We start from the raw sequence: 14068 nt of genomic DNA on the forward strand, positions 1-14068 counted from the left end.
TGGTTAGGAGAAAAGCAAAAGATATATACATTCTACTGAAAATGAAGTAAACCATTTATATTTCAACTTCTATATTTAATTATTTGTATAAAGAAACAGAACATGTATTAATAACCCTTCCCACAAATAGACATTTTTTATGTTATTTATGAGAGAAAACGTATTGACTAAAAATAGCAATTAATTAGTGCAAATTAAAGTCAGATGGGAGTAATTCTTAGCAGCTATGATTACAACAAAATTGTCAACATAATATAATATATATTTGGAAAGAAGAAGGAAGAGAATTTTCTTAGAGAAAAAGTCCAAGTTGATGATTCAGGCAGTAACAGAAGTTAGGTCAGATCCATAGTAAGTTTGTGTGTCCTTTGAAATTGAGAGGAAATTGACTTAAAGGAAACTTGTTGATCTTTGAAAGTTTACTTTGACATAACCTAAATGGTATTTTGTTTAAGATGGCTAATCTCAGTTCAAATATTAAACTTTAGAATTTTAATTTGTCAGTGACTTGCGGAATTTATTGGGTTTACGTACTAATCATGCAATATATATTCTTTAATCGAATCGTATATGTTATGGACCACTGTCTAATATTGAGTACGTCTTCATTAGCTTAAAGCTTCAAACATTTGCCAAATATCTTATATTTGGACTCTCAATTTCCTTAAAATTTAATTCTTATGCATATTATCTTTGACCATACAACACCCACTATGTAGTATAGAATAATGTTATGGTTTATGTAAAGTAATATAAATAATTTTTATTTAAAACACGTTAAATAAGCAACTTGTTTGAATAGGTGGACTTAAAGTTTAAAACTTGTTAGAGTCTAACCACCATATATACATGTACAGTAATAAAGATTAGGGAAAAAAACAAAAGGGAATATAAGAAATTAAGCGAAAATATTTATTAATAAATTTGAGTGGGTAAAGTATTCTTGAAATGGCGAAAGTTGACGTCATGCTTATGACCTGGTTGTCATTTAAGGCGGCAAGAGTCAACAAGGGACCCACCAAGCATGAGCGCGTGCAACAAGCACGTGGGGCCTCTTCTTACCACCATGAGTCAAACCCTCAAAGCTTTATCTTGCATTCTATTTATTTTATTTACATTTTTCTCAAACAAAATATTATAAAATATGCTAGCAAAGTTAACTGTTTCAAATTTAATAATACACGTTGCTTTGTTATAGTGAATTAGGCCACTTAACCAGGTGCCACAACTACTTTTTCAATATTTTTTAGAAATATCAAAATAAAATTATTAATCAATGTATATAAGAAATAGTTACAGTTAAAATGAAAAATATAATTATTCTCTCATCCATTACGTCACTCTAACAATAACTTTTTATTTATTGAATTTTTTTAATCCATATCTAAGGACATTAGTTAACGAAACTCTTAAAATGATAAAAACTTTAAGGAAGTAAATTTAGAGAGACAAATAAATAATCTCAACTTCTTAAAATAATTTAACTATCTTATAGATAATTTATGCACAATATTTCATTAAAAAAAGTCACGTTCTTCTAGATCTTTTAATTAAGGGCACAATTTTGAATATAAGTTTCTGGGTCGTGTTTAAATTATATCGTTTATCACTATTATTTGTATAATTAAGAAAATATGAATACGGGAGAGAGAAAACGCGTGAGATAAAAGTATAGCGAGGCAGGAACAAGATTAAAAAAAAGAAAAAGAAGAGTAAAATATATGATAAAAAAAAGTGTTACAAAAACGTATATAACTAAATATATTAACACTATTAGCTAAAAAACAATATTTAGGTTAAAACTTACATGTAGTTCTTGGTCATTTAATTTGCTAAGCATTATTTGTAATCGAAATTGAAAGTTTATATCAATAACCAATAAGAACCAGTGTTTTATATGCTACTATATAGCTATGTTTATATTAATAAATAATACAGAAAGAATATTTAAAAAATATATAACTTAATTTTATTATGGGTGTAGGATGAAGGTACGCGGCGAGGGTTTACACAGATTATTCATTGTGTTTCAGCTTCAATCAATTACTTTCTTTCATTGACAATACGTAAACTAACTAAAATATGTAGACACTGTCTTACATTGTCCTATATTATCAAAGAGATCATAATTTAGTGTTTTGTCTGCATACGATTAAATAGAAAGAGAAACACTTACAAGACTAATGAGCCATCTCTCTCTTTTATCCCATCTTTTTCTAACATCTACACCACATAGATGTGGAAGAACATTTTGGGTTGTAGGAGAAAATGTAGAGAAAGGTGCGATGACATAATTTAAGATTAAATTGCATCCACAGTTTGGTCTAAAGACGTATTGACCCCGTTACCAACAAATGTTCCAAGGGCATAAGACGAATGGGGTATCATTGTTTAGGTCAAGACCGTCCAAACCCTTTTTTGGACCTTCTTTGTTGTCTTCTTTTCTTCTCAAAATATTCCCTCCCTTTACAGAATAAAAAATGACCATCTGGACCCATTGTTGTTCAGACTTTACAACTCGATCAACCCACACCCTATCATTTATAACAGTAAAAAAATCATAATAGTAGCTTTTACATTTGAGCAATTCATTATAAGCACTACAATCATGTAAGAGGTACATCATTGATGGCAGGTATGTTTTAAACCAGTATCAATTTTCGTGTAAGCTATTGTTGACGCTATGCTTATGTAATACTGACGTCGGCAATTTCACAAAAGTCCTGTATCATTATTTCCTTCAATTTATTCCTATGTTATCTTCTAATAACAGCAGGACACATTAGTGTAGAAGTAAATTTTACAATCATATTAATTCATTTGGTTTTACTTATACACTCATTAACTTTTAGATTTAATTACTTTATAGTTTGAGTTTTCAAATGCATTTAACATGGTCAATCCTGTTTCTCCATTGCAGAAACATTTCCATTCTTCATATTGACATTCAAATATGAAAAATGTAGATTATGTTGGTGAAAATAATATAGTTGAAAGCGAATTATCATTGAATGTGAAACAAATAGTTAGTAATTGTATTTATCGAATATGGATTTCACTATACATAATACCAAATAAGATCTGAATTTAAGTATATAAGGGATTGACATTATTATATTCACAACCTTAAAACAATAAGTTATTGAGTCTTTCATCTTTATATAGTATTCTATTTTCTCATTTCTATTCAAACAATGTGAGACTTAAACTTGTTTGGATTTTCAACATCTTCTAACACACATTATGTATGCTTGAACTATTTAATTTTTAGATGTATCAGCAAAGAACCATATTAGATTGTAAAATTAAGGCATGTGATTCCAATGTTGTAATTTTTTACTTTGCGACGTCTTAAGACTCCAAGTCAATATTCCTAAATAAAATTTACTTTTTATTTCAAGAAATTTTATCGGCCAAAATTGTCTCAATCAAGATCGCACTTTTATTATCCAACATATCTACGGGCGTAACCTTCTTTACTGATCGCCACCAACTATATACGTATATAGACATTGAAAATATGAAAATATTATATTAATGGTAGAAAGGGTAGTGTAATGATAGATAAAAGAGAAAAGAGAAGAAGATTTGTGGCCACGAGTTTGGAGCTAAGTGGGTATGTGAGTATAAATTATATAGAATTGGTATGTATGTGGCTATGTTTTGTTGAGAGCTATTTCTCCAGAAAAACACATGTTTGATTTGTAGGTTTTGTGTTGTTGGTAAGTTTCGTGAGTCAACCCTACCAAGGCTAAAGTTTTTTGTTCTTACGATAGCCGCCCACTAGTTACATCCTAGTACTTTGTCTAGGTAGTTGATAATTCAAAATGCAAGGGAAAAATTAAAATATAGACCCATTTGTATGTGAATTCATTTGCACCAATAGCCAATACTTTTAAAAGAACTGTGCGTTTTGGACACGTCTGTTAACAGGGTGTCTTTTTCTGAATAATCTATATCAAGGATACATATCCTTTCTTTAGGAACTTTTATAGGTTGGATTCAAAATTGTATATACGTAATATGTAAAACGTAGAGCCCGAGGTTAGGTGGACAATGATTTTAAATAATTAAATTTCTTCATTCACAAAAATATATGCTTCTACCCACAACACTTTTGTTATTCAATGTATGTGTGTGTTGCCCGAGACAATGAATTATTTGTTACATACTTTTTCTTTGTAAGCTTTATATTTATTTATAATTTTTTTGTAATAATGTTTTTCTCACATTAATAATCTTATCTTAAGTAACTTTCTTCACTCTTTCTTTTTACTTCTTTTGTCGTACAATTTGTGTATATATAATGTATTGATTTGAAATATTTGATCCACATAATTTGAATCATTAATCCATTCCTTTATATATATTGTTCATTTTATTGATCTTTTTTAAAAGGTGGATTCATCTCACTTGTAATATTTTAGTTCCATCATTTTGTAAGAATAAATTCAACGTTTTTTAAAAAGGAAAGTGGAGGAGGCTTCCGGTTTGGCTAAAAGCAATGTATATGATTCAGAATCACAAACATATAATATGAATATAAAGCATGATTTTGAATTGTGTGCATGAAGGCACTGAGCATATGTCCGTGTTTATGTTGTTTTATATACTTTGAGAACTGGCTTACATAACAAGTGAAATGATTATACGTATAATTAATGAGTTCTCAAAACGGAAAATAAAAACAAAATTTTACATAAATAATTGATGGAATAATTATTATCAACGGATTATGGTGGTTGGAATAATGAAATGTGAGAATAGGTTTTCCCTTGTGCTCAAAAGCTGTAAAATATTATTTACATTATGATAATTTAAGGTTTGTTTCCACTGGCAGCAATCCCTATCAGAATTGACTTACTTAATATGAAAAGTCTGTCGTGTGTTCACATTTGACACTGCTATATCTTGCATTCCAAAGACTCGTAAGTCTTCTTTTAATCATTGATTTATGGACAAAACAAAATCTCACAACATTAATCTTCGTCTTCTGTCGTCGACACAAACATTCCCTATCTCAACATTTGGTTCCACACTTTCATATTATATATATATAGCATTTTATAGATTATAATGTTCCAATAAATATTATTCATTCAAAATTTTAAAGTATAATTTATTTTTCAAATTCATTTTAATTATGATCATAATTTACTATAAAATTTCTTTTTCGAGTACCAATTATTTATATCTTAAGTTATAGTTATTTTTATTGTAAAAGACATATGCTATTTTATTGATTTAAATATATTGTTAATCTCTGGATTTGAGAAAAAGGTGTGTAGAAATTAGTTTTCCAAAAAATTATAATTGTGTTTTTAAAATTCTTAAAAAATATGTAAAAAAAATAATAATCATAAAAGTACCGTTGATATTTTTATGTCTATTGTTGCTTAAGTCATAGATAAATATACGTATATGATTTATGAGTAATAATTTTTTTATAGAGTAACACTTTCTTTTATATAAAATTTATATGATATTTTATTGTCAATTTTTAGTCGATATTGGGATTTAATAAAACTTTATGAAAGTAAATAAAAAATAAATTGGCATGTTTAATAAGTATGTTTTGTTTTACAATAAATTCGTTAATGATCTGACACTTTGTTATCTTCCATTTGCAACATAATAACACTTTGGAATAGAGAGAAATTAATTAATATAATTTTTCTGAAAACGAAATAAAAGAATTGTGTTTTAGGAAGACCAGTTTTTGTAAATTTTCAAAAATTAAACAAAATAATAATATCAAATTATGGACTAAAAATATATTTAAGGTTTTTTTATATTTTATTGCATTGAAGTACTTACCACCGCAAACTGCTTATCTTTATTTCATTAAATTAACTGTACTTAATTTTATGCATTTCAAATTTTCTATCTGTCGTTTTACTAAATTTTATTTTTACTCTATCCGACATCTAAAATCTTCGATTTTTATTTAAGTTTAACAAAAACCAGTTAGCATACTTTTTTTCTCATTAGTATGTGATTTATAAATAAAAACTCGTAACTTTTTATGAGTTTGTAACCTTTTAAAAAAAATTGTAATTGACAGTAAAGTATAACTATAAGTAAAATAGTTAGCTTAAATAGAAAAAAAAAACATTTTTTCAAAAAGTTATAAGCTTTATATATTAAAAAAAAATTAAGCTAGTAAATAGTATTGTGTATATACAATTGCCGAAATAAAGTCCTTGGAATGAATAGTGTATCTCATTTCTTTGTTTTTACATTGAGTTCAATTTTGAGATGATTATTGCATCGAAGATGACTTCTTTTTTGTTTTTCATTTATAGGTTTCACTTTGAACTTTTGAGAGTGAGTCAATTATGCCCTAATGGATGAAAGGACTTTGAAAAATGCAAAGTGGTAAAATGGAGATGAGTGATGTGTTGAATATAATCTACGCATTCTCCTTTATCGCTTTCTCATTATTGCTCAACACAAAACCACACCACCTACTTTTACCTTTTTTCTAAATTCACTTTAAACTGCCATTTTAATTCCTAAAATTTAAGGTTGATAAATGTTTCGAAACATTCAATAATTTCATATCAATTAGAAATTTAGATCAAGAGAAATTTTTTTTGGTTTACTTTATTAGATATTATTCTACCATTAGTAATTTACTTTAATCCAATTTACATCAATGCAAAACCTTCCTCTTCACTCTCTACCTCATATATTATTCTCCATTTTATTTTTCGATTCATTAACTATTCTATTATTAAAAATAAAATATACCAAAATTATGGTTGTTTAAGAGAAATGCACAGATTAATAATTGAAATTTACACTAGAAAAGATTTAATAATTTTAAAATATTTGTAATTTTATTCATGATCAACTTTATTTTGATACCGGACTTGTAACCACTTAAACACTTCTACAAATATTAAAAAACATAAGTTTGTTAGCTCACCGTAAATCAAAATCCTTAAAAAACACAGGTATAATAATTATATTAGGATAGATTTAATTTTTATATGGTTAAAATAATAATATCTAGAGAAAATATATATAATTAAAATAACTGTGTTCATATAAACTAGAATACGACTTAAAAAGTAACTCTTGGATTGAAAAAGTGAATAAAGCAAGAATTACTTTTTAAGTTGTATTATAATTTATATGAACATTTTAATTTTATATTAACGTTTTTTATTTAATTTTTTGGTATATATTTTTAATTTATTGTAATTCTCAAGATTAATGGCAACATATTTATTTTTTTGTACTTTTCTAAATTAATTGTTTTTATCAAATTTTTGTCTATTTTCTATTTTAGATTATATTTGATGCTTTAAAAACGAGTGAGTTCATGTGATGCTAATCACGTTGGGAATGGAATTTTAAACATTTCGGAAAATAATAATGATTTTAGGATAATTGTGGGATGTCTAAAATGCATAACAACCAATGGGAAAAGTGGATAGTTACAGTAAGTTTATAAGTCACAACTAGGATCAACGTGGCTAGGATTTTATTTTATTTTTTAATTATGAAATATTTATTAGAAATGTATTTAGAAATTGATAAAGAAACCATATTTTATGTTTAAGAGTAAGTAAAGGGGTGCATACTATAGAACGTTCTTCATAAAAATATTACCTCTAATTAATTAAACTAATTATTTCAAATTCTCAAATGTTTATCTCACCTTAAAACAATTAGAAAGTTAGTTTAAATAATACTATATAACTTTTAATATGCATATTATTAAATATTTAAAATTATTATTATTATTTATTATTATTAAACTTGTGTGTTTCGCGTCTCTTAATTTTTGAATAATAAAATAAAAGAATAATGGTGACACGTAAAAATAGTATTGCGTGGTATATAGTATGTGATTATTTTAATATATAAGTAGTTTATATTTTTTTTATAATTTAAAAATGCAATGATAAAATAGAATATGAAATATGTATTAAGATAGAAAATTCCGTTATATATTGTTATAAATAGTTAATATTTTATACTTTGTCTTTTAACTCAATAAAAGTAATCTTCTACTCTTACATGCATATATCAGGTGTAATAAAAGATCAAAATTACATATTTATTTTATAAGATATTTTTTTATAGTAATACAACTTTTTAACTTAATTTAGTTTTAATTAAACTTTATGTGTTTGAAGTGTAGTAGATCCAATTTACACATCTCAAATATAAAATTGATAGAGGTGTACAACTAATATGTTGAAATTTTCTAATTTTGATTACTTGTACTGTGTTGTAGAAATTTAAGTTTTATTTAATAATAATATAGTTCAATAAGAAAATCTTGGATGACCAAAATAATTTATTAAACAAAATTTCGTAAGTCAATATTTTATTTCAATTGTCGTCTTCTATCATATATTTATTTCTCTTTGAAATTCCTATGAAAGATGGTTATGAAGTCAATTCTCTGAATTTTCTGGTTAAGACACCGTCTTAATATTTTGTGAGATCTCAATCGTTTTCCTCACGCAATATATACGACCAAAGTAGCTTTAATTAAGTGGTCCCCTGAAATAAGTTTAATTTGTAAATTCATAGAAAACAATTAAATGCCTCTTTTATTCTCTTAATCTGTTCCTTCCCTTAAAAAAAAAACAAAATAGTTATTAATATATTTTATGTTATTCCCTTTAAAATATTTTGAGGTGTTACTTCTAATTCTTATAAAGACGTTTCTTTTAGTACTTCTAAACCCTGTTTCTTTATTTTTCGAAAATAATTTTTAGTATATGTGATTACGTTTTTTTTTTCGTGAAAAATATGTATAATCTATAATTTAATTCGTACATTTTAATAAATTTCAAAATGTGTTGAAATTTTCTTTTAAAACTTGTAAGGATTTCGAAATCTATTTAAAGAAAAAAAATTAGAATGTAGGAGTTTTTTAATTGTTGAAAGAGAACAACTTAAAAAAATGTTACTATTTTAATTTTTTTTACAAAGATAGTTTTGGAATTTAAAAAAAAATTGAAAATAAAAAAAAATGATTGGAGATTCAGGGAAAGCTGTTTCTCTTAACACTTCCTCCCATTTCTCCATGCACTCTCACATTTTTTTTAAATTTCAAAATTATCATTTACAATTAAAAAAACTTTATATTGTAGAAGAATTTTTTCTTCAATAAATTTTAAAATTGTTGAAAATAAATGTAATTTAAGCTATTTTTGGAATATGAAGGTACAGAAAAAAATAGGTAGAGGTGCAGAAAGAAACAGCCGAGAGAGAAATGCGCTTCTTATAAAATGAATTGAGGCCCATTTGTAATGAAATTGGACTGAACCATGACCCAATTAAGTTCAGTCCAGCATCTTCTTACCTCTTACCACCTGTAGATTGAGGACTGTCGGACGACGCCGTATCAATATATCTTCTCCAGCCTTATCGTTTATCTGCCATCCATCAATTCGAGTTCCGTTTCTACATTTAGTCACCAACGATCCTACAATGGCCTCAAGTCTTACAACCTGTTCATCGTTGTGTTCCTCTTCTTCTTCATTCTTTTCCACTTCTGTCAAATTCTCCTTAAACTCGAATAGAATTTCTCTTCCGTTTCGTGGAAACAAAACCCCTCTTCCCACTCCTTCTCCTTCCGCCCCAATTCGAAGGCGCTTCAATGTCATTGCTATGGCTCCCCCTAAACCCGGTGGGAAGGCCAAGAAAGGTAAGCTTAGTTTTTGTTTAAGCTCACACTCACTGCTTTAAAATTTGGGATTATTTTTTTCTTACTCTGTGTTTTCTGTTGGGTGGTGCAGTGGTTGGAATTATAAAGCTGGCTCTTGAAGCTGGGAAGGCTACACCCGCTCCTCCCGTTGGCCCTGCTCTTGGATCCAAGGGTGTCAATATTATGGCTTTTTGCAAGGATTACAATGCTAAAACCGCCGATAAGCCCGGTTATGTCATTCCCGTGGAGATCACAGTCTACGACGTCAGTTCTTAGTTCTCAAGTTATTCTCATTTTCCCCGTCGCCAATGTCAATTTACTCGTGTTTTCACTCTGTAGGATAAAAGCTTTACTTTCATATTGAAGACCCCACCTGCTTCGGTTCTACTTCTTAAAGCCGCTGGTATGTTCACAACCACCCACTGCCTCCAAACTGTTTGATATTATGTTGCCCTCGGTAGTATAATCTGTTGTTACCAAGGACAATAATTTGTTTATGCGTTGGTTTATTTCAAGACAGACAAGGAACGAATAATCTATGTTATCTTATCGAACCCTCTATCTCGAACGCATTCTTTCTCGTTACCAAGTTTCTTAGCTAATTTGTGATTAAGGAACACTGAATTTTCTTACTTGTGTTCTGCTTGAAATTAAGTGATCTAGCACATTATTGATTTACAAACCGATTCAGTTTCTTGCTATATTGCCTTGGATTGGATTTGGAACATGTTAAAATAGTTGGTTGACTTAAATATCGTACTAATATTTCAGTTTGGGTATGATGGCTGAGGTTTTGTTAATTTTTACACCCTTTGACTGTATGGACTAATCTTTTGTCATGGGTTGACTTGCCTTGTTGTCCACGAGTTGCTTTTAATGGTTTTTGAACTCCATGTAGGAGTTAAAATCTGTCTATAGGGAATATGAAACTTAGTTTGCCTTTTTGTGTGTGGAGTTTTATTTACAGTATACCGGTGATCGAAATAGATTCTAGCACAAAATTTGTTTTACTTGATTACTGAATTTCAGTTTGAGTGAATAGTCTGGCCTTGTTTTACTCATAATAAATCTGAACAGAGTGGAAGAGATATGGTGATGCTGCTGTTATTGATTTGATTAGAGCATCAGGCATTTCGTACTCTACTAAAAGCTTATTGTGTTTTTTAATGAATTCAATGTTCAAAGTTCAAAACCGTCTAACTTGAAATTGCTATTTAGGGGTGGAAAAGGGTTCAAAAGACCCCAAGGCGGAAAAGGTAGGAAAGATCACAATTGATCAATTGCGTACAATTGCTGCAGAAAAGCTGCCGGACTTGAATTGCTCGACTATAGAATCAGCTATGAGAATTATAGCTGGCACTGCAGCAAATATGGGGATTGTGGTTGATCCTCCAGTTCTTGAACCGAAACAGAAGGAACTTGTGTAGTAAAGTTTCGGTTTGGCCAAGTGTATGACGGTTTTCTGTGCCTAACTATTTTGCCTGTACAAAATCACGCAGGACATTGTTTAGTGAACATGTTTTGTCAGTAAACAGCGAGTGAAACATTTCTTTAATTATTTGGTATTGCATGAACGTAAGGAACATGCATCAGATTATTTGGAAGTTGGATGTATTCAAAAAGTCACTACATATGACATAATAACCGTGATTTTATTTCTCCCCATACACAACCCAACCAAAATTTAAAAACATTCAAACATTGTTTTGTGGATTAGAAGTTTATTTCGTTGAAATTGAGTCATTTTATTCTGCTATATCATCTTTTTTTTATCTTCTTTTATGAGACTTGAAAGTACTATAATAATTTTGTCAAAGGCAACCAAACGAAAGAGATAAGACTACAACGAAGGCCCAAGACCCAAACAGAAATGCAGCACTGAAAGAAAGATAAAGGGAGTCACCATTCTTGAAGACACAACTTTTTACCCTTCTGCCAGTTGCAATTGTTGCATATTTTACATTTTTTAGAACAACACACTAAACACCCTTGACTTAAGATTTTTATACACTTCTATAGTTATAATTATTAAAAATCCAAGATAGTTATTTTAAATTTTCATTTTAATATTGTTTATCGTTCATTAATTTTATTTTATTTTTCAGGTAAAATATAATCACTAACTTAGTATATAATATATTTAAAAATATATAAGTAAATTAATATTTTAAAAAAGGTGCAACTGGTTTTTTCTGGATAAAATGGTCTATGTCCCTTTAGCTCCCCTTGTGATTATGTTTTTGGTTAATTTCCTCTCTCCAAAATCATTTTGGGTCAAACAACGAAGATTGGACTGAAATATATTGAGGCCCACTTGTCGTCAAATTGGACTGAACCAGGACCCAATTAAGTTCAGTCCAGCATCTTATTACGCTTACCACCAGTAGATTCACGACTCTCCTGCCGTATCAAATAAAATATCTCCACCAGCCTTATCGTTTATCTGCCATCCATCAATTTGAGTCCAGTTTCTGCGTTTAGTCACCAACGATCTTACAATGGCGACGGTCACGTTTTCCTTTTCCGCTAAAACCCTAACACTACCCTATCTACCCAAAACCCCAATCTCCAACTTCTACCCGGTAACCAATCTTCGCCTCCCTTCTTCTATTGTGACCCAAACCCGAAATGGTAACCGGATTCGGGCGTCGCTGGATGGGGATTTCTCGGCGAAAAGGAGCAGCAGCAACAGCGACCAGAGAGAGACGATAATGTTACCCGGTTGTGATTACAACCATTGGCTGATTGTGATGGAGTTTCCTAAGGACCCTGCACCCACTCGTGAACAAATGATTGACACTTACCTCGACACTCTTGCTACTGTATTGGGAAGGTTCCTTCCTTATCCTCTTCTCTTTTTCTACCCTAATTTTTCAAAATTAGAATGGACGCAGAATTCGTATGTACCTTGTAGCTCATAACAGCTTAAGATAAACGCCAATTCCTGTGCATCTTCTGTTATGTGGAGGACTTTGTTATTATCGATTTATAATTAAATTTTCATCATGTGCTTCTGCTTGTGTATTAGCATGGAGGAAGCAAAGAAGAACATGTATGCATTTAGCACCACTACCTACACTGGATTTCAGTGCACTGTTGATGAAGCAACCTCGGAGAAATTCAAGGGTAATGCTTCAGTTCCCAATTTGTGTCAATACCCTTGTTGCGTTGCTTGATGAGTTCTGGTTCTTCATATCTTATTTATGCTTGTAGGTTTACCCGGGGTTCTTTGGGTACTGCCCGACTCGTATATAGATGTTAAAAACAAGGACTACGGAGGTTATACTTATATTTTTCAGAGATTTCTACAGAAATAAATTGTGTTTGAGGTGCTATAGATTGATAATGTTTTTGCTGAATGCTTGATGTTCTTTAATTTTAGGTGACAAGTACGTAAATGGGGAGATTATTCCTTGCAAGTACCCTACCTACCAGCCAAAACGGAGCGCACCTAAGAACGAGAGTAGAAGGTACGAGAGACGGAGAGATGGCCCTCCCCCTGAGCGCAGAAGGCCAAGACAAGAGGCTGCTGCCTCGGATTCATCCTCTACATGAGGTATCGGGATGCATTATTTATTCCATTTATTTTACTTTTTCCATGATTTTGGTCTCCCCTTGCCTAATGTATCTAAAATTTGATACCTGAATTGCTGAATCAAGTACCACAGATCCATCTTCTTTTTAAACTCACGCTGAATGTCATGGAAGGGTCGTTAGCTTCCCCCTCCCCCATGTAGGCAAATTCATTGAATCTCGTCAGGCTCTGAAGATACATGATAATGCTATTGCTGCGGTCTTGCAGGTTATTTGTAGTTTTACTGAGAGAAACTAATGCCAAACGAAAGCTGCTCCTTATCACAGTTCTATCATGCTCATGGTCACTTTAACAAATAGAAGATTGAGCTTGTGTTGGATTCTCATCAAGATGCATGCCATGTTTCTTGCAAACTCAAACGGGTATTTCACGATTCATCTTGAGGAATATGTTCTTTTGGACTATATGAGTATGACATGTGAGACAAGTGCTATAATTGTTTATCTGTGTAATTTGGAGAGCTACTTATCATGAAACCAGTTTATGTTTTAGTGATAATTTGTCTGCTAGTTTCATGGCAATTGCGATATTAACAGTTAAAGTTACTGATGTGAACCGATCAAGTTTAGATAATATGCATATATAGCCTTCTGTCCTTATTTGAAGCAGCCCATTAGCAATCCTTAACTTAGTCATGCTACAACATCCCGGTTTTGCTGTGCTGCATCCCGGCCACCCCCTGTGAGAGTAGTTGGCGAAGGTGAATTTCTTGGAACTTCGAAATGGGTGCATTCATAAACCATCCTTGATTGCCGTGTAAAATGTAGATGTTTTGTTGTGCATAGTTGTTTTAACTC

At 30.3% G+C, this 14068-nt stretch overlaps 2 protein-coding genes across 3 annotated transcripts; both read left to right on the forward strand.

Annotated features, from left to right (window-relative positions):
• Positions 1 to 9392: 9392 nt before the first annotated feature.
• Positions 9393 to 11335, forward strand: PRPL11 (plastid ribosomal protein l11). The gene is made up of 4 exons (XM_047291123.2): positions 9393 to 9676; positions 9768 to 9940; positions 10016 to 10079; positions 10895 to 11335. Exons 1-4 carry the CDS (start codon positions 9460 to 9462, stop codon positions 11101 to 11103), a joined length of 663 nt encoding a protein of 220 aa, XP_047147079.1. The 5' UTR covers positions 9393 to 9459; the 3' UTR covers positions 11104 to 11335.
• A 744-nt stretch (positions 11336 to 12079) lies between these two features.
• On the forward strand, positions 12080 to 13879 carry MORF9 (plastid developmental protein DAG). 2 transcript variants are annotated; one of them, XM_047291121.2, is made up of 5 exons: positions 12080 to 12509; positions 12705 to 12802; positions 12890 to 12955; positions 13059 to 13232; positions 13337 to 13478. In XM_047291121.2, exons 1-4 carry the CDS (start codon positions 12175 to 12177, stop codon positions 13229 to 13231), a joined length of 672 nt encoding a protein of 223 aa, XP_047147077.1. In that variant the 5' UTR covers positions 12080 to 12174; the 3' UTR covers position 13232; positions 13337 to 13478. The 2 variants fall into 2 exon arrangements, with proteins under 2 accessions (XP_047147077.1, XP_047147076.1); XM_047291120.2 differs by lacking the exon at positions 13337 to 13478 and adding an exon at positions 13479 to 13879 and having other exon boundaries at positions 12083 to 12509.
• The last annotated feature ends 189 nt before the right edge of the window (positions 13880 to 14068 follow it).

Source organism: Vigna umbellata, chromosome 5 (assembly GCF_029865625.1).
Source record: "Vigna umbellata cultivar VRB3 chromosome 5, Vumbellata_1.0, whole genome shotgun sequence".
NCBI lineage: Eukaryota > Viridiplantae > Streptophyta > Magnoliopsida > Fabales > Fabaceae > Vigna > Vigna umbellata.

Excerpts from the sequence above, each read along its gene's own strand:
- PRPL11 (XM_047291123.2), top strand. The coding sequence starts at position 9,460 with ATGGCCTCAAGTCTTACAACCTGTTCATCGTTGTGTTCCTCTTCTTCT. Across the intron at positions 9,677-9,767 it reads CGGTGGGAAGGCCAAGAAAG|TGGTTGGAATTATAAAGCTG; the intron begins GTAAGCTTAGTT and ends TGGGTGGTGCAG. Across the intron at positions 10,080-10,894 it reads TCTACTTCTTAAAGCCGCTG|GGGTGGAAAAGGGTTCAAAA; the intron begins GTATGTTCACAA and ends ATTGCTATTTAG.
- MORF9 (XM_047291121.2), top strand. The coding sequence starts at position 12,175 with ATGGCGACGGTCACGTTTTCCTTTTCCGCTAAAACCCTAACACTACCC. Across the intron at positions 12,510-12,704 it reads CTTGCTACTGTATTGGGAAG|CATGGAGGAAGCAAAGAAGA; the intron begins GTTCCTTCCTTA and ends CTTGTGTATTAG. Across the intron at positions 12,956-13,058 it reads TAAAAACAAGGACTACGGAG|GTGACAAGTACGTAAATGGG; the intron begins GTTATACTTATA and ends CTTTAATTTTAG.